At 39.8% G+C, this 25,949-nt stretch overlaps 1 protein-coding gene across 12 annotated transcripts in view; it reads left to right on the top strand.

The window, feature by feature from the left end:
* The window catches only part of Lrrc7 (leucine rich repeat containing 7), a 461,164-nt gene that overhangs the window by 393,403 nt on the left and 41,812 nt on the right, over positions 1 to 25,949 (top strand). For 9 of the 12 annotated variants that reach the window (XM_029475024.1, XM_029475018.1, XM_029475017.1 and 6 more), the window contains 3 exons: positions 451 to 570; positions 13,284 to 13,505; positions 21,453 to 21,545. In XM_029475024.1, the coding sequence (XP_029330884.1) occupies positions 451 to 570; positions 13,284 to 13,505; positions 21,453 to 21,545 (435 nt within the window). The remainder of the gene's footprint in view (positions 1 to 450; positions 571 to 13,283; positions 13,506 to 21,452; positions 21,546 to 25,949) is intronic. The other 3 variants (XM_029475023.1, XM_021157471.2, XM_029475025.1) reach the window with 1 other exon arrangement.

The following is a 25,949-nucleotide window of genomic DNA, read 5'->3' as shown; positions in this document are numbered from 1 at the left end:
AAATACATCCTTACAAAATCACATCAAAGTCCAAAAATTCATGTTAAGCTATGGCTTGGAATATTGAACATTCCAGTCTATGAATTTCATGGTTTCAATTTATATTATAAGTGGTAAGATCAAACTAAAGAGACAAACTAAGCAAGATTTAAAATGTTATGGGTGTTTTTAAAGCATTAATTAATCTCATTCTGATTATCTTTATTCAGGTATTATAGAGAATCTAAACTTTAAAATTCAGTAAATAACTCTGAGACGGTTACTTTAATTATTTCTCATTGCTTCCAAAATAGTTGTCAGTTAATCAGTAAATAGCATATAATAGTGTTTCCAGTTAGGATATATGTTTTATATAATCAAACAAAATTAATTTTACCATAATTGTTAGGGACTCTTTTCAGAAAACTATCGTAAACATCACTAAAGAATGCCATACCATTTTCGCAATAGACCCCGTCCCAGCAAAGCAACATTTTAGACAATGGACAAGAAGATGTCTCTCCTAGTGGCCAATGGAATCCTTACCCACTTGGGAGGCGGGATGTACCTCCGGACACCATTACTAAAAAGGTAATCAATTTCAAGTTGACACAAACCATGAACCTCACACGTCCATCGTAATTTGTAGTCCATATCTTGTGTCTTAACATCATTTCTAACCTCATAGTAAATTCAGGCTAAATAATCCTGACATTCAAGGGCTTCTGGTCAACTGTCAGTGCATTGAAGATAATGGAAATAAACACAGTCTGATGCTCAGTTAGCAATAGCTATATGTAAGTAGCACGCCCCTCTGCAGATTTACCATTTCTAGGTGTGCCTTAAGGTGTGCTTTGAAGTGCAAGGACAGAAAGATGTGTTGCATACACTTCATCTAGCCTTGGCTTCAACAGTGCACATAACCAACTTCCATAAAACTAAATGTACCATAAAAGGTTGATTTGCCACATCTAAAGTTGTAACAGGGTCAAAGAGATGCCTCAGCATATAAAGGTGCTTCCCTTCAAGCCTGACTACCTAATTTTGATTCCCCCAGGCCCACATAATAGAGAAGAAACCAATTCCTACAAGTACACTGTATGAGAAAGGAAATAAGTACTTTGACCAAGTACATATGCTTTGTGACACACATATGGCCACACACAGGTACACATATAAATCAATCTGTAAATAAGTACAATAGAAATTGTTTAAAGTTTTGCCTAGCAAGCACTCTCTGAGCAATGGTACACATACTACATGCTAAGCACCTTCTTGGTGCTAGAGAAGTAAAGATGAACACAAGCCTCAAGAATCTTTTAACCAAATGGGTGTAGTGAGTGGGTCAGACATGATAGCTCACCACAGCAAAGGAAAGGAAAGCAGCAACATGTGAGGGTGGGGAGTCTGTGCCCCTTACTGTCATTTTAACTTCTCACAAAACAAAGAGACACTGACCTAATTTTTAAATTAGTAAAACACAAGCTGTCCTGAGAGGTTAAATCATTAACATTACAATAAAACCAAACATTCTTAGCAATCAAGGAAATGGGCACAGTCCATTTCTCATCTGCTACACAGGCTAAGTAGAAAGCACTGGAACACACAAATCTCTTTATATGCCTATAAGAACAAAGACATGACAATTGTCGTGACTCATGATGCAATGTAGCTGAGTAAGCACAAACCTGCTCTGAAGTGTCTAAAATCATTAAACTAAACTTTAAGTGTCATTCAAGGTCACAGGACATTTACCAAAAAAAGAAAAAAAAAGAAAAAAATGGTCAGATTCAATTGCCTGTCAGCAAGAAAGTGTGTAAATTCTGCTTCACAAAGGAATATTTTACAGAACTGAACAATGAGTAAATTTGGTTATGATTGTGGTTATAAGCCCTAAAAACAGCCAGAGATATACTGAGCAGGATTAAATCTGAGCATCTCTGGTCTAAGACATGAGAAGGAAAACTGTTTTTATAAGGTCATGATAAGCACTATATTTAGAGTTCTACATACTTCTAGGGAGAACCCTGGGTGAGACCCTTCCACTAGCTGTGGTTCTTACACTAGAATGTTGAGGGCCCATTGACATCACATTGGAACTACACTCATAATTTGCCTAAGTGTAATGTTGGGGATTTTGCCTCTGATGAATTCAGTCAGTCTTAAAGATATACATTTTTTTCCAGAATCTCTGGTGGGCCATTGCCTTGCAGATACCATGCATGCACTTGGGCAGTACAATGTGATCTGTCTATGAAAGAATGCAGACTGTGACAATTCCAAGAAAGGACACCATTTGGGAAGAAATTAAAGGGACCTAAGGACAGGGGCATAGTGTTCAAATAAGGAGAAAATAACTGGAAGTCAAATAATATGGGCTGTATCCTGTAGGAAATGGAAAGGAAAACATGGAAGTATTTTCAAATGGAAATGGCATAATCCAATGTTTATTCAAACGGTTCTCTCTAACCAGTTTTCAGAGAACACACTGCAAAGGAGAGAGCTTAGAACCAAAGAACAAGCCAAGAAGCTTCTCTGGCTATTCAGAGGAGATTCAAAAGATGGAAACATAGTATGTAGAGAAAAGGGATGGTATGCATTAAAAGCCTGACATGTAGAGCCAGGAGTATCTTGTGGGGGGGGGGGGAAACTGGGACTGTATTCAGTAAGCAAACCAGGGCTGAGGCAAATTAAATGAACTCTTTTAGAAGAATGAGTTATATTATAGTTTCTAGGAAATCAACCCAGCAATTTTTTTCTATGCTATGGAAATAAGAATGAATATGTTAGTGCTAGAGAGATGGGTCAACAGTTAAGAGCATGTTCCTGTAGAGGATCTGAGTTTGGTTCCCAACAACTGCCTGTAACTCTTAACTCCAGGAAGATCTAAACATCTGGCCCCCTATGGGCCCCTGAACATATATGCACAAGCCTACATAGAGACACACATGCCTATAGATATAATTAAATAAGCATCTTTAAAAGAACATGTTACTTAGATTTACTATTTTGTGTTACTATGTAATTGGCATGAGGTGGAGAGGTGCTAGAGAAGAGAAATAAGATTGTACTAGACAGAGATGGGAGAGAAGGAAAGTGGGGGAAAGGGATTGATCTACTTGCTAAACAAGAATTAAATAAAGCCACAAATTCTATAAAAATAAGACTCTACAGAGGCAGTGCCATGGTAATAGCAATTCAGGAAGATAGTTTTGAATAAAGAATAATTTTCCTTTCTACTGATCCATTTCAAATATTTGTTTTGATAACCCAAAAGGCCAGGATGATATAGTTCTACCAATTGTAATGTTAACTGGATTGTGTAAAACTTTTTAAAGCTTACTCTTTCTAGTACATAATTACAGTTATTCACAAAAGTAACATGGATAGGAGCTTATGAAAATATATATATCAAAAGTTGTTCTAAAGACGAAGTAACAGGTGAATAGCAGGTCTTTAACAGTTGTGGGTTCCTACATGATGTGCCAATATTCTTAGCAGAGCACATCCCTTTATTTCCTGATGCCAGTGTGGCCATGCAGTAGACACAAAGTCGGGGGACTCTTCTTGTCCCCACTGATTCTGAATTGTCCCTTTAATAAAAGTCCAAACCCAAAAATTATCTATTAGCTAGCTATCAAATCAAGGTAGAGAATAAACTCATCACATATTAAAGCAATAGAAAGGGTGTTGGATTAAAACATTTCATATATCAATCTTTGGCACAGGTGATACATAAAGCAAAGTATTACTCTCCTTCAGAAAATTGATATAATCACTCCCATTAATGTTATCTTTGCTTTGAGAAAAATCTAGAAGCAAAAATACAAAACTAACCCAACACCACAAAAATGTCCATGGCTTACTGTATAGCTAAAAGACCTAGATAACACAGTAACTGGGGGCGGGGGGGGGAATCACGGGTTATTGCCAAAGAGAAGATTCAATTTCTAGTCTCATGGTTATTAGTCCTCTAACCTCATTATGTATTTGGTTCTTAAAAATATTAAGATAGAAAAAAATAACTTGCATTTTTTAATCACTGTTGCTAAATATGTGACAGTGATCTTAGGAAACACTATAGGTTAAAATGAACAGACATACTGACTTTTGCTACATCCCACTCTCATGGACTTCTTTTTTTTCCATGCAATTATTTTTATTTTTTATTAGATATTTTCTTTATTTACATTTCAAATGTTATATCCTCTTTCCTAGTTTCCCCCTCGAAAACCCCCTATCTCTTCCCCCTTCCCCCACTCACCAACCCACACACTCCCTTTTTGGCCCCTGCAGTCCCTTATACTGGGGCATAGAATCTTCACAGGACCAAGAGCCTCACCTCCCATTGATGGCCAGCTAGGCCATCCTCTGCTAACATCTCATGGACTTCTGTTATTAACCCTAGTTCCATTGCTGCATTCTGTATGTTGATGTTTAGTCATGGGACAGTGTACTGGTGGATATTCAATAAAACAGACATGATTGCCTTCACATCACCCAGATGCCACCCGGTGGCATGGGGGCAGCAAAGGAGAAGGCTTACCTCATATTTCATGTGTAATTAGAGACAGAGTGGTGTGTTACCTGCCTCTAACTAAAACCTGAGAGATCAGCAAGACCTGTGAATACCCTCACACTGCAGACACACCACTGAGCTCTGAGAGACTACCCTAGCACCCAAGTGTGAGGATATGTTGGGGTACCAAATACAAATTAAAGAGAAGACAGATTCTTCTTACCATTAGCTCTTACAGAGTTGTCATAATCATGAGTATGTACAGTGTAGATCAGGCACTGTAATAAAGTGTTTGACAAAAAGTCTCATGTCATCTTCACAGTTTCACAAGGTGGAGACTTCCCCAAGATGGACTGATAAGCAAGGAATTAGAACCTAGTGTTGTCTGGACATACAGTGTGCTCCACTTTCCCCATTGGTGTATATTCATTGTGCTTCATGATTGGTTAAATGAGGGCATGTACTTTGAGCATACCCACCCATGTCTTCTTCAAGCCTCCTCTCTTTCCCACAAGCCCATGGGCCCTGTGCAATTTTGTTTTCATTTTCATGTCATATATACATCCATGATTTCATGCATCTGTATAAAATTTAGAAACCAAAAGTGAGAGAAAACATTCCTACAAAAAGCATACATTTGTTCCTTGTGGCTGAAAAAGGAATCCTCTTTGTATATAAAATACATTTTCTTTGCCCATTCTCCTGTTATTGGACACCTGAGTTGGTTTCATAACTTAGCTGGTGTAAATAGTGCTGCCAGAAGGTTTGATGTTCTAGAATCTCTATGACTTGTCTGCTTGGAATTCTTTGTTAGCACTCGAGAGTAGTAGACCTGGGTCATAGGACAGGTCTATTTCAGTTTTCTTTAAAACCTCCATACTGATTTCACAGTGGCTGAACTAGTTCAGATTCCCACCAAGGTATATATTGGATCCCTTTGTCCACATCCTCATTGGCATATATTGTTATTCTTTTTTTAGTTTTATTTGTTTATGTATGGGTGATCTATCTGCATGAACACAAGCATGCTGAAAGAGGGCATCAGAACTCATTATAGGGTGTTGTAAGCCTCTCATTTTTGGTTTCTAAATTTTATTCAGGCACATGAAATCATGGATGTATATGTGGCATGAAAATGAAAACAAAATTGTGTAGGGCCCATGGGCTTGTGGGAAAGAGAGGGGGCTTGGCAAAGGTATGGGTGGGTATTGCTGAAAATTGAACTTAGGACATCTGAAAAAGCAACTGGTGCTCATCCACTGAACCATCGCTCCAGCCCATATTGTTAGTCTTAATAGTTGTCATTCTGACTTGAGTTAGATGGATTACCAATATAGTTTTAATTTGCACTTCCTTGGAGAGTTGAGAAGGTGAATAGCCTCATCTGTTTATTGGCCATTTCATATTCTGAGAACGGTCAGCTCATTTCATTAGTTTCTTCATTGACATGGTTGATTTCTTGTTATTTAGATCTTGAGTATTTTAGATATGCTATCAGATATACCTGGTGAAAATTTTTTTCTCATTCTCTAGTCTGTCTCTTCACTCATTTAAGTGTTTCCTTTGCTGAGTAGAATTCATTTCATTTCGTTCATTAAATCTCACTTATCAATTGTTAGTGTTATTTCCTGAGCTACTGGAGTCATTCTCAGGAAGTCTCTGCTTATGCCCAGTATCTCAGAGTCTTAAGCTCTTTGATTTACTGATTTTCTCTGCTGTCACTGAGGGGACTGTCCATGTCTTTGTCTAGCAGGCGAATTTGGTGTTGTGACTCTCCTTCCTAGTTGTGTTTATCTGTGTCCCACAGACCTTAATATGTCATATTTTCAAGTACACTGTTTCAATGCACTGTCTTACTTGCCCTGGGATTCTTCTTTGAGCCTGAACTACTTAGAAATATATTATTTGTGGTGTTTGGGGAGTATCCATCCATCCTTCTGCCACTGCATATAGTTTAAGTAAATAATTGTTGGTTCATATATGGCCACAGATAGTCAACCATGGCCTGTTTTTATATCCTGTTCCTTAACAACAATCAGAAAATAAAGCATACAGTTACAACCTAAAAAAAAAAAAAGTAAATAATTGTTGGAGACAATTGGTGTGACTTCAGACTACTTGTTGAGAGTTGATTTTCAGTTTAGGTCATGGCCTAGACAGATTCTTATAGTAAACTAGGGAGAATTCTAGACATAACAACGAGATGTGGTCAGTGTGTGGTGTTGGGTTCAAGAATATTTTTAAATTCTTGATAATTATCAGTATAGTTTTTCTATCAATTATTTAGAAATGGATATTACCATCATCTTGCTCTCCTGTAGTTCAATAATTTTCCTTTGCCATATCTGCACCTTCATTATCTGAATATGTAAGAGCTTTTTGGTGAACTAAACTTCTTTCACAGTATAAAATTCCAATCTGTCTCTAGCAAAGTTTTTGTTCTGAAGTATTTTTTTATTCAATCTCACACAATCAATTTTTCTCTTCCTTTCATTAATAGTCACACAATGTCACTTCATAGACTGGACCAGAGTTCAGATGTCCAGAACACAGGGGAAAGCTAGAAGTAGCATTTACACATGTGCAGTCCTGGTGCTAAGAAAGCAAGTGGAGACAGATCCCTGGGTTTTGCTGGTCAGCCATGCTCAATCAGGAAATTCAGGTTCAGTTAGAGGATGTTTCAAAATTAAAATGGAGAGCAACTGAGAAACATTCTCAATGTCAACGTCTGGCTTTCAAATGCACGTGTACACATAGACCCATGTGCACACCCACAAACATGTTGGTACAGAGACACATTAACCACACATACACATACAAAACAGTCATAAAGTGCATCAAAGTTTAATTCCATTTTTTTTTTCTTTTACACTTGATTATGAATTTTGTTGCGTCTGAGGTTTTATTCCTGTTTTCTATGAATTATTTGAACATCTCTTAGAATTTCATTTTCATTTATTATGTTTTTAGTGTGACCCTCTACATATCTTTTGAAGTGCTGCTCCTGGGGTGTATACACACACACACACATATACTCAATGAGATAGACAGGGTGGTGGGAAAGAGAGCATTTACAAATCTACTGTGTCACGATTTAGAGGCTGAAGCACAGAGCACAGACCTGACATCCCCCACCCTGTCCTCACCTGCCTGATAGGATGCAGACTGCTCTTGCATTCAACCTGTGTGGGTCTGCATATAGCCACATCAGATAGTGTCATAGTTTTGTTTTGAACGTAAAAGAAAGTTTGCAAACTTAAGGAACGGAAAGTCAATTTATCCACTGGCAGCTCTTTGGCAATGTTTTTCCCCTTCTTACCAATACAAGTTTTTTCTTTTCCCATTTCCTTCCTGCTGGTGAGCTGCCTTATGACTCTATTTTAAGAGTGTTCTTGAGACAATTCCCCTCATTTCCCTCATTTGAAACTGTTCTGATTTCCTGTTCATTGCTGAAGAATACTTGAACAGTTAGAGGATTTGGGCTGACAGTTAATTCTTTCCAATGCTTGAAAATTATGTAATTTCCTTCTGTCATTCCTGGCTTTTGGTGAGACATCTGCTGGCATTCAAATTGTTTTTCCCTTGTAGAGAAGGTGTCATCTTTTCCTCTAGTTGCTTTGAAGGTTCTGTTTGACCTTAGCTTTTAGTCATCAGATTAGACTGTGTCTGCACATGTACCTTGTTTTTCTCTGCATCCTGAACCTATTATGTTTTCTCAGTCACCAAATTTCCAGGTTTGGGGGGGATTACTTTTTAAGATTTATTTTATTTTTTGTTATGTGTGTATGCAGCGCCCATGGAGATGAAGAAGGTATCACATTCTCTGTAGCTAGAGTCACAGGAGGTTGTGAGCTCCAGGATGTGGATATTGGGCATTGCAAGGGCAAACATGGTCTTAGCTGCTGAGTCGTCTCCCCAACCCCAGAGCATTATTTCTTCTGGTAGCATTTTTAGCTCTACCTTCTTTCCCCCATCCTTCTGACAACATGATTACTAAAACAGTGTATAGTCCCACGGGGTTTTGAGACTTTTCCCAGTGTGTTCTTTCTCTGTTACTCAGACTAGATAGATGATTTCTGTTGTCCTAACTCACAGCTCTCTGTGGTCTCTCCCTAAGATTCTCCAGCAACTGGGCTTTCTATTTCAACCACTCTGTTGAAATAGGAAATCTAAAATCCCCATGTATTTTCTTTCTGCCGCTCTGTGTTCACTGGGGTATTATATTTCTTTGCCAATGGCTTTTATAATTCCAACCATAATGGGTGTGTATAGTCAGTCATTGGGGTTTTTATCTTGATAATTGCCTTAAAAGAAGGTACTTCTAACACCTTCATCTTTTCAGTATAGACACCTATTGATTGTTTACTTTCATTGCATCTAAGATTTCCCTGACTCTTGGTATGAGGAGTCATTTTCCCATTGAGATGTGAACATTTTTATATTTATAAAACTCTGTATCTTATTTTGATATACAACATGTGTGGGGGTATGGTGTATATGTGGTGTGTATGTGTGTAGTGTTTGCATGTGTAGTGTGTCGTGTGTGTGTGTGTGTGTGTGTGTGTGGTGGTGTGGGGGGTATGGTATGTGCAGTGTGGTATATGTGGTATGTAGTGCATGTAGTGTATGTGTATGGTCTGTAGTGGGGGGAGATGTGCATTCATGTTGTGAAGGGCCTACACTTGTTAATGGGTGTGTATGCATGTGAATGCCAGAGGATACTGTCTTTTTACCTATGTTTTTGAGACAGGGTGTCTTACTATCCTATACTCACCTGGAAATCCAAGAATGCCCTTCAGTGCTCAAATTGAAAGCATACAGCACCACAAATATATCCCATCATGCCCTGCCTTTTAAACATGAATTCTAGGAACTCAGGTCCTCCTATTTGCAAGACAAGCACTTTCTTGACTAAACTATCTCTCCACCCCAATTTGGTCTTTTAGTTTTAACTAGATTGCTCTGATTCTGTTTCAGTTGAAAAAGGATTTGGTGTGACTTATAATCAAGAGGAGATAGATAGGTGTTGGGAATAGAGAGATGGTTCGATGGTTAAGAGCACTAAATGTTCTTCCAGAAGGCCCAGGTTCAGTTCCCAGCATCCATGTGGTGGCTACACCCATTTGTAAATCTAATTTCAGAGGATCTGATGGTACACAGACATATATGCAAGCAAAGCACCCATACACATAAAATAAAAATAAATAAATCTAACAAAATCATTTTTAAAAGACAAGGTTTCCCTTTGAGCCTTCACTGAGACCTCAGACAAAAGTTCCTTGATATTATAAGGTCGAGGTGAGAATCCGACTCCCCAGTGATCTCCTCTGATGCCCTGGTACAGAGGCCTCATTACCATGGGGTCAGATAGAAGTCTGACTCTATTAAGCCACCTCTAACATCACATTGGGAAGGCAGTAATTTTATTCTTGCTGGGTGGGAAGAGCCATTGAGTGCTGGTCATTTGAGTGCCCTGGCACCCTACTTAGCCTCTGGGTATTAAGGATTATGGTATTGTACTTCAGCAGCCATTTAAGTTTATAACATAAATCATGCACTTTTGAACATCCTAAGTGCCATGAGCTGTCATCCCTTGAAGCTATGTTTGTTTTTTTCTGTCACTCAATGGCCGCTCCCACTCAGCCACAATAAGACTACTGCCTTCCCAATGGGATGTGGGAGATGGCCTAATAGAGTCAGACTTTCATCTGACCCCATGATAGTAAGGCAAGTGTACCAGGGCATTTTTTAGTTGCTCAAGAGTCAAGAGGGATATAGTAAGGTACAGGCCCAACATGCTTGGGTCTGAAAGAACACTGTGAGCAAATCACCTCAGTGGTGATCTTGTATGAATCTTCTCAACAATGAGCAATTTCCCATAATAAACCCAATCAGGCTGAATTTAGGGTGAGTTATAGCATTTGGTATCAAATCAACATTCTTTTCCTTAGTTTGTAGGTGTATTTTCTTGACTTCTAATGGTATTAGATTTTTTTTCCCTGTAAACTTTGTTTTGGGGTCCAACCTGAAAATACCATATTCCAACTATGTAGTGGAATATGTATGGTTTCTCCAACCTCCCCTTGAAAGCTCCAAAATTACAGAATCCTCTAATTCTTTTTGTCATTACAAATATGTCACACTGTCTTTGCAGAAACCTTTGTGTTGGCATTTCCCATACAGAGAGACACCGAGTGCTTACTTCCCGGAAGCCCCTGCTTGAGTAAACATAGCCTCTGACATTTGTGTTCCTGTCGCTGTGTTGTGCTTCATTGTCAATGTTCTCATCACCTTGAATAAGTGTTTGTGCCACTTCCTGTCCTTGAATCACCTCCCTCTAAGTGTCTTGTCGTTTTTTTGCTTGTTTAGTTTATGCAAGTAGGTGTTTGTTCTTTGCTTTCTGCAGCAATCATTGCCATCCCCTGCCCGTAGCCCAGGAGAGTGGGTGGGCAGGCAGAATCACTTGCAGAGTAACAGTGTGCCCCTTCCACACTCAAGATCCAAGAACATAAGCTTTATTAACTCACAGTAAGGGAAAAATTAGTAACTACAACAGCACCATCCTGCTCACATACCTGTAAGCATGAAGTCCCAAACAGAGCATCGAGACTCACAGGCCTAATCCACTGAGTGGGAAATACTACAATAGCTGCTAAGAAACTGGCTATGAATACCAGCCAGACCCAAAGGCTCCTCTGCATGATCTCCTTTCTTTCCCCAGTTGAACTGGGGATGGGGACCAGGCTGCATACCATAATCAAGAAGACGACCTTTGATAGACATCTTTGTCAAGTGCTGGTTTAACAGTTCTCAGTTATATGAATTACATAGAAACATTGTCTGCTGTTGCACAACCTTAGTTTCAGTAAAATTGGATAATAATACTAATCACCTCTTAATGCTGCTGTGATAGCACAAGGAGGTAATGCGTGTGAGATGTCTTGGGACACTCTTCACATGTTTGGTGATACCTAGTGTTTGTTAATTGCATTTACTGTGCCCACTCACTGAGAAGAATAAGTGGGATAAGCTGCATGTCCTCAACAACTCAAAAATAGGAGCAGGGGGAGGGCTCAGTTGGTAAAGTGCCAACATAGACAGGAGGACCTGAGTTCAGATCTCCAGCACCCACAAAAAAATCCATGAGGAATAATTGTAAGCCCAGAACTGGAGGGGCAGGGGTGGATAGAGGCTGATGGTTCCTGGAGCTCATTGGCCACCTAGCCTAGCCAAATCAATATGCTTCAGGTTTAATGAGAGAACAATTAAGGAAGACTAGTGTCAGCATCTGGCCTCCACCTGGACATACACAGTGTGCACACACACACACACAAATGTACATACACCACACAAAAACAATTCAAACATCTATATAATCCTGAATTCAAACTGGCCTGTCAAAAGAAAAAAAAAATACATTAGAAAAACATGTCTAAAGTTAAGAACTGGCAGAATAAAGAATTCTGATTCACCTTTGAACAGAGTCATTTCAAAATTAATCAGCAGAGTAGCTTTCAAGCAGACATTATTGATTTTCTCATGCAGATTGTATATTAAGGTGCAGAAGCTGCCAATTATTTTACCAGAGAACCAAGTAGGAATGCAGAAATCAACCCCTGTCAGCTTTCAACCTCGAACCTCAGATCATTCTCTTTGGCACGTAGCTGGCCATGTCAAGTGAGGTCACTCAGGAGACAACTTAGAATATAATCCTGTGTTTACCATGCTTCCAACTACCAAACAAGAGAATAGAAAAACTTATGGCAGTAGAGAACAGCCAAACTTCCCCTAAGGACTTCCAGTCTTCGAGACTGGCAGGAAGGTTCTTAAAAAGACAGATGAGTCTGAGCAATAAGCATTTGCCTTTGACGTTACATAAACCAGGTCCATGAGATTATGACATTGTAGTCATGGTCATGTGAGTAACTGTTTGCACCTTGCACTGGTACAGGCTAAAGACCCCACAACTTTCTCTCCAATTCTCCATGACTCAAACATCTTTAATGTTCATGAAACTAGAAAATGGTTCATTATGCTAAGACAACTAATTGGACATATAAAATATATTGTTTATTTTGCATTGCATATTGCCAATTAGTAAATTCGAGTATTTTATTTTTAAATTACCTCTTGTTTGGAATCTAGTAAAATATTTTCCTCTAGATGATGTTCCATCTTACTATGGGTTTCTTTATTTATCATTTCCTTTAAGAGCTCTAAAACAAAGGAGAGTTCATCCTAAACACCCTTCACTTCCTATAGGCAGCAGAATCATACAGGCATTTATCAGACGATTGGTTTTTGGTGCTCTCGAGCTAATAACAAATTAATAAACATTGATTATTCTCTTCAGAACAAGCTCACTGTGCACCTGTGTCATAGAACTTAGGCGATCCCTCTGTTATACCTTTGGGAGCAGGATCATTGTCCCTGGTGCTTATATATCTCTTTGAGTAATTTTTCAATATAAATATCAGCTAGCACTCCCCTTTATATTTATTGTGAACTCTCTCAGTTTTTATATTCTTTTCAGATGAATTTTGTTTCCTTAAAATCAGGAATAAAGTAATATTTGGCAAACCACCAGGTACCAGTACAAACATCTCCACCAGCCCCATGCACACCCTCTTACCTTCCTCTTGTTATCCTTCCCAGCCTGGGCTGGAAGGCCACTTGATACCCTCTCACCTGTGGGTATCTTCTTCCAGTCTCTCACCCATGGGGTGGCACTGCTGCCTTCTGTTTGCACACAGGGAACTCGGCCTAACGGTTCTGCTTTCCACAGGCAGGCAGCCACATTCAGACCCTGATGGGGTCACAGAGCCTTCAGCACCGCAGCCGGGAGCAGCAGCCATATGAAGGGAACATCAACAAAGTGACCATTCAGCAGTTCCAATCGCCATTGCCCATCCAGATCCCCTCATCACAGGCTACCCGGGGACCTCAGCCTGGACGGTGCTTAATTCAAACGAAAGGGCAGAGGAGTATGGACGGTTATCCCGAGCAGGTAAGGACTAGTCTTATAACAGTAAATAAACATTCAAGAAGTTAAAACAACTCCATGTTGCATGTTGGTCCTTCATACATGATGCTCTTTATAGGAACTTATCATTGCTTCCAGTGGTTATGGGCAATAACACATCAGAGAAATGCCCTTTCAAAGCATGCAAAATGCAATGGTCTTCCAGTCATGTCCTTTCTTCCCACTGCCCACCCCAATTCAATTATTCAGCACTGGTTTTGAATGTTACAAAGCAGCTCTGTGGATGGGGTATGTTGACTAAGGCCCCTGGCAAAGTGCAGGGTCTGAAAGGTAAGCTATTATCCCATCCTCATTTGCAGAAAAACATTTTTAGTCCTATTTTCTGGTTGTTGAATAGTAGAGTATAGAAAACTCTAAAAAAATTATTAGAAGAGAAATATTTTAGATGTTCCAAAAGCTACTGATCATTGTGATGTAGTAAAATCTTTATAACAAGAATGATTGTTCTCCTGCCCTGACTAGAATCGAGAACTCACTCTTCACTGTAGAATATTCTCCTTCCTTGATACCAGAAAAAAATGTGCCCTAATAGGAAGCTCAGAGAGAAGACAACATGATCTAGCACATACAATTAATCCCTCTTACTTCATTATTCAGATTACTATAGGCAAAACTCCAGGGCATTATTCACCCCTCACATGTTTATAAAGGGTCTGTTCTGTTATTATCTAGAGCTGTACATGTTAGTCAACCTTGTATTCTGAACAAACTAGTTAATATTAACTGATTTCTCCAGATTTTCTCTGGATGTTGCTAAGAGCCATTTATCCCTGGGACTCCAGCTGCTTCAAGCATTGTCTCTGTATCAATAATCCTCAGAATCATAGATGCTCAAGATGTTTCTCTTTCCCTTTCCTTGATCCAGGTTACATGTTGGATTTAATGTGTGACAAGCCAGGCAGGCGCCCCTTAGTCAGATAATGATGTATAGCTACTGATTCTCTAGAGGTTCTAAAAAGTTAATAAAGTTTAAATTATGCTGTAACAAAGGCTCTGTGCATATCTGGCTCTGCAGGAAAAACTACCCTCCATCAAAAAGTTGACATTACAGAAATAATTAACCACAAGACTAGCAAGCACCCTAAAGCAGAGTGTACCTCACCTGATGAGCTGTGAGGCACACAGAACGTGATTACTTCTCTCCCTTTTTGCCTTCCCTAACCTCTGTTCTTCCTCATCAAGCTCTGTCACTCAAGAAATATCACTAAAGCCGGGGCTCAGAATCTGCAGTTCCTTTACTATTATTAGCCTTGTGACCCTGCCCAAGTCATTCACTCCTTTTAAGGGTTCTGTTTCTTTCTTTAAATTGAAAACAACAGAAACTGTCAGTAACTCTCAGATAGTTTTGATGAGGACTGGGAGATGGTTCAGTCCGTAGATTGCTTGCCGTGCAAGCATGAGCGCATGGGTTCTATTGAGAGCCCAAGTAAAATCTGGGTGTGGTTGTGCATCCTTGTGTACGGAGCTGAGGAGTAGGATTTCAGTGGCTTTCTAGTACTCACTGGCTAACAAAGACTACTCAGCAAGTTCCAAGTCATAGGAGACCCAATCTCAAAAAGCAAAGTGAAAACCAGGTGGTGGTGCTGGCAGTGCATGCCTTCAATCCGAGCACTCAAGAGAGGTAGGCTGATCATTGTGGGCTTAAGGCCAGCCTGGACTACAAAGAAAGTTTCATGACAGCCAGGGATACACAGAGAAACTCTATCTCTGGAAAGAGAGAGAGAGAGAGAGAGAGAGAGAGAGAGAGAGAGAGATGGCACCTAAGGAACTACACCAGAGATTCATAACTTCTTGCCCCTATGTGCATGTGCACATTTATGTATGCATCCTGCACACAAACACATGCTTCCTCCTATATATAAAACATATAAACATACAACCCCAAAATGTTTTGGTGAAAGTTAGATGACACAGTCCTATACAGTACAACATAGGACTTCCAAACTGAAACTTGGGCCTCCTTCCCAGGTCAACTCACTTCATTCACCTACCTGTGACCTAGGTGATGGGAATTCTTGTGAACCCTTCAGTGGTTCTATACAGTTCAACCAAAGATGAGAGCCACTACCTGAGGTACTCTGTGGCCCAACTGTGTCCTACCTGGACAATGTACTTGTATCATCACTCTCTAGAAACCACACTAGTTGGATGTTTTTTTATTTAAATAAACTGATAGTATCTTTGATCTTTCTTTATGCATATTGATAACTGAAGGCAGAATGTGTTTACATGCATAGAACATAAAGATACCCAAGCAGCCATGAGAAGGGAAACTTCAGGACAATGATTGAGTCCTCCTAAAACCCCTTCAGCAATTTGCCAATACATTTCTGTTCTCAGTTCTATGATCCAGGTATCTAGCATCTATCTCATTGATAGAAAAGGCCCAAGAAAGTAAAGTACCCCAAATGTGGCAATGCAGCATCTTAGAAACTAACCTGGAATCCAGAAACCTGGAATTAGAAACTAACCTGGTTTTGTGAGGTTTTGTATTCCACATTGTGGCCTGAGGCACAATAACCTATAACACAGTCAATAGTAAATTCCTATGACTAGTGGATATAGGAATACACCCTACAGTTCAGGGATTCCACCATGTGACTGCATGCAACTTACAGAGTCAACAAATGGACTTCAGTATACATTCTTTGCCAAATGATGAACTATAAGAGACACAGCAGCATTGTTCTGAGGCTTTTGGATAAAATTATCGGAAAATACTTACAAATACTTTATGGAGTAAAGTGGCCTGAGTGTGGAATAAGATATCTCTGAAGGAGTCGGAGAAAATAGCATACAGCCCAACCATTCAGTGTGTGCTCTCTTAATTAAAGCATTGCCTTTTAATCTAAAAATTAGAATTTTCTATTGTTTTTCTTTTCCTTTCCTCCAAAGGGTAAGCAAGCAAGGACTTATTGAGAAATACAAGAAAGAGGCTCCTGAAAATGTGTTGCCCTATATTTTTTCTTAGCATGTACTAATTGTATTTATTAGTAGGGTTCAGACACACTGAACTAATCTAATACACTAATCTAGTACAGCTTACTTTATCCACCTTCACTCTGCTAATATCCAAACTCTAGAAAACATTGTTCCATGCTCTTGTTGACTTTTTGAAGCCTCAATATAAGGCTCATCTTTCTATCTCTGGCTTACTTCACTTAACATAGGGTTGTCTGGTTCCGTCCACCTCACTGCAAATACCAGGGTTTCATTCTGCAGAGTCAAGTCACATTCCACTGTCCGTAACTGTGCATCTCACATTTTCTTTGTCTGTTCATCCAGGCATAGCTCTGTGGTAAACACAGATGTGCAGGCTTCTCTTTAGTATGATTAGCACACTTCCTTTGATTACTTGCCCAGAAGTGAGACCACTAAGTCAGAGGACAGAGGACTCACTCTTCTCCATAATGTACTAAATCACATGTGCACGCATGACACAAGAGAACCACCATTTGTTAGTTTGTTGTTTATAAAAAACCATTCTAAGGAACTAAAGATATTATTTCCTTGCAGATTTTGATAAGTAATATGTCATTTTAACAGGCTTTTATAAGCCTTTTTCTTATATCATTTAACATAATATAGCTTTCTTCAGGCACTCCAAGAGCTGCAAACCTCTCCTGAAGTCTTACACACACTTCCAGCAGGTTATAAGACAGAAGCCAACTGAAGGAAATGTCTGAGGTCACCATCTCTCAGCCCCTGCTTCATGAGCTTGTATGATGAAATCATTTTTCAGGATTGCTCACAAACTTTCATCCTGAGATGACCACTAAGTACTGGAGTAACCCAGTGTCCTATCTCTCTATCCACACCATTCCCTTAATGACAGCATTCGGTCCCAAGCTGAATGACTCTCAACTCTCTATCTCCAGTCCTGGCCCTCCCTCCTGTACTTCAGCTGTCTGAATACACTGGCTGAGTGATGTCTTCCACCACTCTCCACCTGGGTTTTCCAAGCACTTGATAAACATGGTCAAAAGAGCTGTCAACTTTCTTTACCTGCCCTTTCTTCCACACCCCTGCCTTTCTCCAGATGTCCATTTCCCATTCAAGGGCCTTCTATTCAGCCTTCTGCTATGATCAAAAGTGTCTGATTCCTCTTTTCTCACCTCCAACCCAAAGCACCTCTATCATGAATATCCTAAGCTTCCCAGCTTCCTTGCCACCCATACTCCTCCCACTCCAACTACTCCTGAAACCTCCTAAATGGTCTCTTTCCAGTGTACCTCCCTCTGATCTGTTCTGCTGCCAGAGCTAGCTTTTTTAAACGGAATCTATGCCATTACACTTCTCTACTTAAAATGGTTTATTGGCTTTCAATAGATTGCTGAATTTGTTTTCAACCTTTACAAGATAGTATAATGTCCCCATGGGTCTAGCCCCTGCATGTACCCTTACAGGATAGTATAATGTCTGTGAGGGTCTAACCTCTGCTCACATTGCCTTCTCTTCCTTACTGATCTGTCTTTTGGTCATGATGATCTTGCTGTTTTTAACTACATTATACATATAATTTACGTCCCCAAAACGGGTGGTTTTAAAGTACATAGGTTGTACATTAATATTTATATAGCTGAGTAGCATCACTGTAATATAATTTTACAATATTCCCATCCTTCAAAAGGATATCCTTAGCCCTGACTTTCCATGCTCACTCCTTTCATCCCTGAATGAAGGTCTTTAGGTAGAGCTGCCCTTACTGATACTCTTGACACTTGCTTTCCCCTCCCTAGTGTGTTCCAGAAGCAGGTTTCTCTAAAACCTACTGTTCTAATTACAGTGAGATCAACACAGACCAGAAGTATCCAGTCAAGCAGCATGCAGGAAGCACATAGACTCGCTGTGCTTTAGATAGACAGTTCATTTTGTGTCTGAAGAGAAAATTGAAATACTGATTTTCACTAAATAAGCTATTTATTAACTCCAGGGTCTTTTGTAAAAACACTGTGTTCCAGTTCTTTTCAGCTTCTCTTGACTATGAGGTTTTCTCTCTCTCCTCCTTGGGCCCAAGCAGGCAGGTGAAACCCCTCATCACAAGAGAAATCCTCCATCCCAGAGGCTTTAGGAGGCCCCAGTCACCACCCATCGATCTGATACATGTGAGCATTCTAGAAATAGCTGAGCTGCAGATCACAGCTGATGTCTGTTTGTCACAGTGAAACACGCATCATCTTTACTCTTTAAATTGTTAAAAATGTACTGAGAATGCTCCCCAGAGCTGGTACCGGCAACACTGTTTTCCTTAGCTTTTTAGCACATTCTAGATTTTCAGTGTTATAAATTAAATATAATCACTTCCTTTAAAAAGGATGACTGGAGTCTACTTATGGAAATTATCCACGTAAAAGAAATTGGCTCTATTGTTTCTGGTATTATAGTGACCTGAGGGAAGCCAGGAAGCACACCTTTCATGTTATTTATGTACAACTTTTATGAGATGGAGCCATATTTGTTGTTGTTGCTGCTGCTGTTGTTGTATAAATACTTTTGTATGTGCCCATGTGTGCATGCATGAGTGTACATGTGTGTAAGTGTCCATGTGAGTGTACATGTTTGAGTATGTGTCAATGTGAGTGTGCATGAGTGAGTCTGTGTGTTCATGTCTGTGTGTGTCCATATGAGTGTACATGTGTGAGTGTGTATGTTTTCATGACTGTGTGTGTCCATGTGAGTGTGCATACATGTGTGTGTGTTTGTGTGTGTGTGTGTGTGTGTGTGTGTGTGTGTGTGTGTGTGTGTCCATGTCCATGTTCATCATTGTACACAGTACTGGGATTTCACAAGGATGTTTTCATATAAAAAAATAATAGTTTCTTCCTTTCCATAACCTTTCTTCCACTCTTACCACCCCTTCCCATAACCCTCTTCTTCCCTGAGATAAGTGGTCCTCAATCTTCCTAATGCTGCGACCCTTTAATATAGTCCTCGTATTGTGGTGAGCCCCCCAACCATAAAATTATTTTTCTTGTTACTTCCTATATGAAGTTTTGCTACTGTTATAAGTCATAATGTAAAGATCTATGTTTTCTTGTATTTCTGGTGGTGTTAGGTGTCCCCTGTGAAAGGGTTGTTTGATAACCCCTAGAGGGGTCTCAATGCACAGGTTGAGGACTGCTTTAGATAGTTCTGCATTTACCTTGTGCCATATGTATATATGCGTATCTATAAAAAAAAAAATCTAAGATCCACAAATGAGGGAAAATGCATGCCCCTGTGAGCAAATACATGGGATGTTTTTCTGTCATTTTCTAGTTAATAAATAGTATTATTATTAGTAGTATTAACTATTATTAATAAAATGCAGCTAAGTATTCCCTCCAGCTACATCAAACTGTTTTATATTCATACTCATAGATTTTGAGTCATGTAAATTATAAACTATTATAAGCTAATTTTTGCTACCCTATAAAAACTAGTTTTAACAAATCTAGATCACTTGAAGGAGAACTTGAAATTAAGTGTATCTTTAAAGTGAAATATGAAAAAGTGTTCTTTGCAATTGCTCTTACTTATAATTTAGAAATTACTGACTGATGATTTGAAAATAGAAATCACATTAGTGGAAGATTTTTTGCCCTTGTGCTACAAGAGAACCACAAGCCGGTCAGATGTCATTTTAGGAACAAGAACAGTAAGTATACTAAGGCCGGTGCCTCTAAGTAGGATTAGTTTATCCAAAGTCTGGTACCTAGAGTACATCTTAATTAAGTATGAAATGTGATTCGTGTTTATCTTAAACCATCTAAGAAGAGAGACTAGAGATGTGTTTAAAATAGAAAGATAGAGTGCTTTGGGCATTGGAGTTTAACAGGTTAAGAGGGTGAGTGAGTGCTAGCCAGAGGCATAAAGTTGCTTAATCAGTCAGTTGTTCAATCATCTTTAAGAACTTTTCTTCTGTGTGTTTATTTAATTGCAAAGCTCTTGCCAGTGTGTACCCCACCGTTTTTTTTCCCTTGACCTGTCAGTCACCTCACTGCTGCCATCTAGTACCACAGGGCTCCCCTGCTTGCTCTGTACCTATCATTTATGGATCGCCTTTCTCTTCGTTTAACAACAGAATGCTGCCTCTTAGTCACAAGGCTGCCATCATCTGGGATCACCCTGCCCCACCCTATATTCAAAACCAGTATTTTCCCTCACTAGCAACTCACCCTCAGCTCAGGATCACCCAGATGCCCTCATCTGTTGAGGTTTCTGGATGTCATCCTGCTAGCTTCCTGTCTGCAGATGTTCCATCCACAGCCTACATTAACATAAACACCCGTTCCACTGAATTGCAGCCTCTGCCAACAGTAGGCATCCATCTAAAACTGTCTGATACCTAAGAAAATAACAGCATAGATACTAGACCAAATTCTCCATGGCCTTGGGCACTGTTCCTGCCCAGTCTCTGTCTCATGGACCACACTCTCTAACCTCATGACTGTAATGTTTTCCCTCTATTCCTCCCTCTCTCATCTCAGCAGCTGCTACAAAACTTAATTCCTTCCCCCCCCCCCCAGGGCTTCACTTTCATTTCAATACCCTATTTGTGGATCCTTTCTCAAACTAAAAGCCCTAACATCCCTAAATGCTACCAGGCCTTCCAAAGGTGTCCTCCACGACCATATTTAAATTTCTATCTCTGTTTTCTCTCACTTGTCTGTACAGTCTTTTCTAAGTAGCCTGGACATGTGTATAGAATGACAGATACTGCCCAGTAAGCTCCTGAGGTATACTGGACATCTAAAGCCACTTTCTGACATATGGAGGCATAGAGAGACATTACTCCTTTAATGGAGTTTGTGTTGTTTACACTAGATCAACATGGGCTCACTATGAAACATGAGTGAATTGCAAACCTTGTTGGAAAATATTTAGTTGTAATGGCTAGTTGGTGACTTTTTGTGTGTTTTATTTTTCTAGTTCTGTGTGAGAATAGAAAAGAATCCTGGACTTGGATTTAGTATCAGCGGTGGAATTAGTGGGCAAGGAAATCCTTTCAAACCTTCTGACAAGGTAAGAAGTGAATTTCTTATTGACAGTCTTAGTTTCAAATGTTATCTTCCACTGTGATGCAATGGTGAAAGGAAGCTTGTGGGTATGTTTGCTGTGCTGAGTTGATCTAGCTAACCATGAAGCCAGTCAGAAGCTGAAACGTGTCTGTACAGGGAAAACTGAACCTCACATAGTGCTTGAAGAAAACAGAGCAGGAGAGACAAACTTTTAATCTTTCTATTTGAAAAGAAATGGGTTTTGGAACTATTCTCATAATTAGTTTCCATGGAGTTTGTGTGTGTGTGTGTGTGTGTGTGTGTGTGTGTGTGTGTGTGCCTATTTATTTTGACTTTACACTTGTATGTGGTAAAGAAATCTATGTAAGCAATTTATAAGAATTTTTCCAAAGATTTATTTGTAAAGTGTTCGTTTGTTACTTAGAAAAATGTTTTCTTATAGCAACAAAATGATCCCACCTTGACTGGGTTTTCAGGCCAGCAGCAGACTTGCAAAGGGTTTCGTTAACAGAATTTTGGAAATGAGAAATCACAGAAAATAAATTTTACAAGAAAATTGAAGTTAGCATTAGCAGAGGAACCAGACCCTCATCTCATTGGATAAATGTGTACCCTCCTTGCTCTCTTCAGGCCACAGCAGGCCAGTCTGACTCCAGGGTGGACAGTCTAATTTTCTACCCTGAGCCTACTCTGCTACCGTTAATGCTTAACAATCTCGTACTGAAATCAGTGCAGATAAATTCCTGAATTACAGTGATCTACCTTTGATCTCACCAAACTATATTGTCTTAAGTGTCTGCAGGTACAGACCTTTTCAATGTACTGCTATTGCAGAGGTAGCTCACAGATTGATTGCTGAAAATAAAGTCAACTTCTGAGGAAATTTTAAATGTAGGACTGCCTCAGTTGCTAAAGCATCAGGCTTGCATCCCTGACATCCAGAGTTTAGATTCCTAGTACTCACATAAAAGCCAGTAGGCATGGAAGACAGCCTGTAATTGCCAATGCAAGATGCAGAGACAAGCTGTTAGCGAGAGATGAATCTGAAAAATCTGGGTTCAAGGATGAGACCTTAATTCAATATACAAGGTGAAATTATTAAGTAAAACATCCAAAGTCAACTTTGAGCCTAACAGGCATACATACACAAATGTGGGCCAAACACATAAGAACACACACACAAACACAAACACAAACACATGAATTAACTCCCCATCTGAAGATTTCTAAAGCAAGACCTTCATCCTGTATTTTTCCAACCTTCTTCTCAGCCATGACACTTCCTACATTCTTTCTATCCTTCCTCCATTCTAAAGAAGGGTAGTCATTGGACTTGCAAACTTTATATGCCCCAGTACAGGGGAACCCCAGGGCCAAAAAGGGGGAGTGGGTGGGTAGGGGACTGGGGGGGGTGGGTATGGGGGACTTTTGGGATAGCATTGAAAATGTAAACGAGGAAAATACCTAATAAAAAAATAAATTAAAAAAAAAAGAAGGGTAGTAAAGGTTGGGGTAGATTTTTTTTCATGTAGTGATATACAGCAGGAAGGAGATATGTAACATATATCAAAACAGAAATGATGCTGACTGGTAAAATTAAAATGGTTGATGGTCTAGTTGGGGCAACTACTTATTTAGTCTGATAAATTATGAATAAAAGTTAAAATTATCAGAAACATGTATAAGTATTTAAACTTCATAATGTTTGCTCATCTTGATCCTCTCTTTTTAATTCTTATTGATTTATATACATTGTATGAAGTGATGAGTTTCAGTATCAATCTCCTGGCCCCTCTTCCTATCTTGTTAGCCATATATATTATATATACATACATACATACTCTGTCAACAGACAACTGAGATGATTGCAGAATGTGACTGTGAATAGTGCATGTGTGGGTATCTCTGTGCTGTGCTACCAGTCCTTCAGGTGTAGCCCCAGGTGTGGTACAGTTGGGTCATGAGGTAATTCTGTTTGGGCTTTTTTATTTATATTTTTAGTTGGTTAATTAGTTGGTTGCTTGGTTGCTTGGTTGCTTGGTTTGGTTTGGTTTTAGTTTCTAAGGAATTTCTATACTGACTTCCCTGGTGGACTACTTGATGAGGGGTTGTTTAGATTTTCAGCTCTTTGTGTATTTGAGTACTAAACTTCTGTCAAAGGTGTTGACAGACTTTCTCTTCTGTAGGATGCCTCTCCACTTGTTGTTTCCTCTCTTGTGCAGAAGCTTTTAATTTCATGTAGCATCATTTGTCGCTTTTTAGTTCTCTCTCTTTTGCTGTTGAAGGACTCAGAAATTCCTTCCCTGTGCCCATCAGAAGTTTCCACTATGCTCTGCTATCTGTTTCAAAGTTTCTGTTCTTATGTTAAGGTCTTCAATTCATTTTGAGTTTACTTCTGTGCACAGTGAGAGGTAATGGACCTAATTCCATCTGCTGTGTGTCCAGTTTACTTAGCACAATTTACTACAGGGCTACCTTTGCCCTGGTCGACATTTCTGGCATCTTCATCAATATCCACATGACAGTAACAGTGTGGCTAACCGCTCTTCTTGCTTTTGCCCTCATATCCCTTCCCCGAACTCTTTCAATAAAAACTTGGCTACATAATCATCCACTGTGTAGCTGCCTTTCAAAAGATGTCTCCCCTCCTTTCTTTCAGCATAGGGAAATTTTCATTCTACTTTCAGTAGGTAGAAGATGATGTTTTTAAGTTAAGAATAACACAACACTAAGTAGGATACTAGGATGATGTTTCGCTTCTGTTTAAGTGCAAAGACCAAGAACTTAGGCTTCAGCATCAATTTCCTTCTACAGTGCTATGAACACCTTATAAGCACTAATTTATCTTTTGTTTGGGTGACTGTACTGAGACTCAACTGTGTCTGTGATCATATAGTTTGCTCTTTGGGCTAAATGTAGCAGATAGAGAGTCTGAATTGTTTGATGCAGCTGTTGAAAGATCCTTCCTTGAAAGTACATTTCTCTGCCTGATTACACTCCAACCCACTTTACAGTCTAAATCATGTTTCCCTGTTATTGCAAAACGGATGGAAGTAACCAGAATTTCAGCTCTACAGAACATTGTTCAAGTTAGAAATACTTTCCTTGGCAATCCAAACTTATGATGGAGTCTTGACTAACAAATGATATAAAGACCTTGACTCCAATAATTTATAGAAAAATTTAGTCTGTTCATTGAGGGAGGATTTCATGTCTACATAACCCAGTTTCACTTCCTCAGCCTCATGTTCCACACTGATAAAGGTTCTGTATCATTTAGAATAAAACACAGGGCCTGGGGAGAGAAAGTGGATAAAGTACCTGCCTTGGAAACACAGGGACCTAAGGTCATACCCCAGAACACACATTTCAAAGCTACGTTTGGTGGCATAAATTTATAATCCTAGCACTGGGAAAAGGGAGGCAGACAGATCCTAGGAACTTGACAGCCAGTTACCCTACCTTATTTGGAAGGTAGCTCCAAGCCATGAGAGACCCCATCTCAAAAGGACTGCTTGAGGAATGAATGGCATCTGAGGTTGTAGTCTAGCCTCCACACACACATCCACACATATGTATGTGCATGTGCACACACTTGTACATGTGCACAAACTCACATACACAGAGAGAGATAGAGAGACAGAGGGAGAGGGAAAGACAGACAGACAAAAAGAGACAGAGAGAAAACATATACCTATCCTCAAAAATGAACAGTAAGTATATGAAGATACACTAGTATACTATTTTCTTCAATGTTAAAAAAGAAATTACCTTTTCATGAGGGAACTAATTCACAGCTGGAAGGGAAATGTAGGAAATTAAGTGCCAATTAAATTCAACAGATAATGCCTGAGTCTGAAGAAGACATGTTCTAAAGACTCCAATCTGCAGGGTAATGCCTGTTCCCTTCCGGTGAATAAATCAGACATTAGTTATGTTCCTGGACACACAATGTGCTGCTAAGCTTGCTGTCTCTTGGCTGCTGAGAATCCTTGACCATCTCATGTCCCGAAAGCACTTGAAAGTTTCTATGCGAGACAACCGACCACCTTCCTGATCAAAGCACAGGTGTCCGCCTGGTCTGAGAGGCTTCTGCCTCAGGTTCCTCGGAAGCCAGCTTGGTTCCGGGACTCCGTGGAGGGCAGTCTGCACAGGTGAGAGTGTGGAATACAGAGGCCANCAGTCTCTGGGACAGGCGAGAGCCACAGAGCCTCTGAGGCGGCGCCATTTTCGGCTCCAGACAACCAGCCACCTTCCTGATCACAGGTGCCTGCCGGGAGAGGCTTCTGCCTCAGGTTCCGCGGGAGCCAGCTTGGTTCCAGGACTCCATGGAGGGCAGTCTGCACAGGCCAAAGCAACACAGCTTTTAGGAAAGATCCTGTTTTGGGCCTTCATCTTCAGCCAGGAG

Source organism: Mus caroli, chromosome 3 (assembly GCF_900094665.2).
Source record: "Mus caroli chromosome 3, CAROLI_EIJ_v1.1, whole genome shotgun sequence".
Classification (NCBI taxonomy): domain Eukaryota; kingdom Metazoa; phylum Chordata; class Mammalia; order Rodentia; family Muridae; genus Mus; species Mus caroli.
Note: the sequence above shows the minus strand (reverse complement) of the source record. Positions and strands in the feature narration are given on the sequence as shown.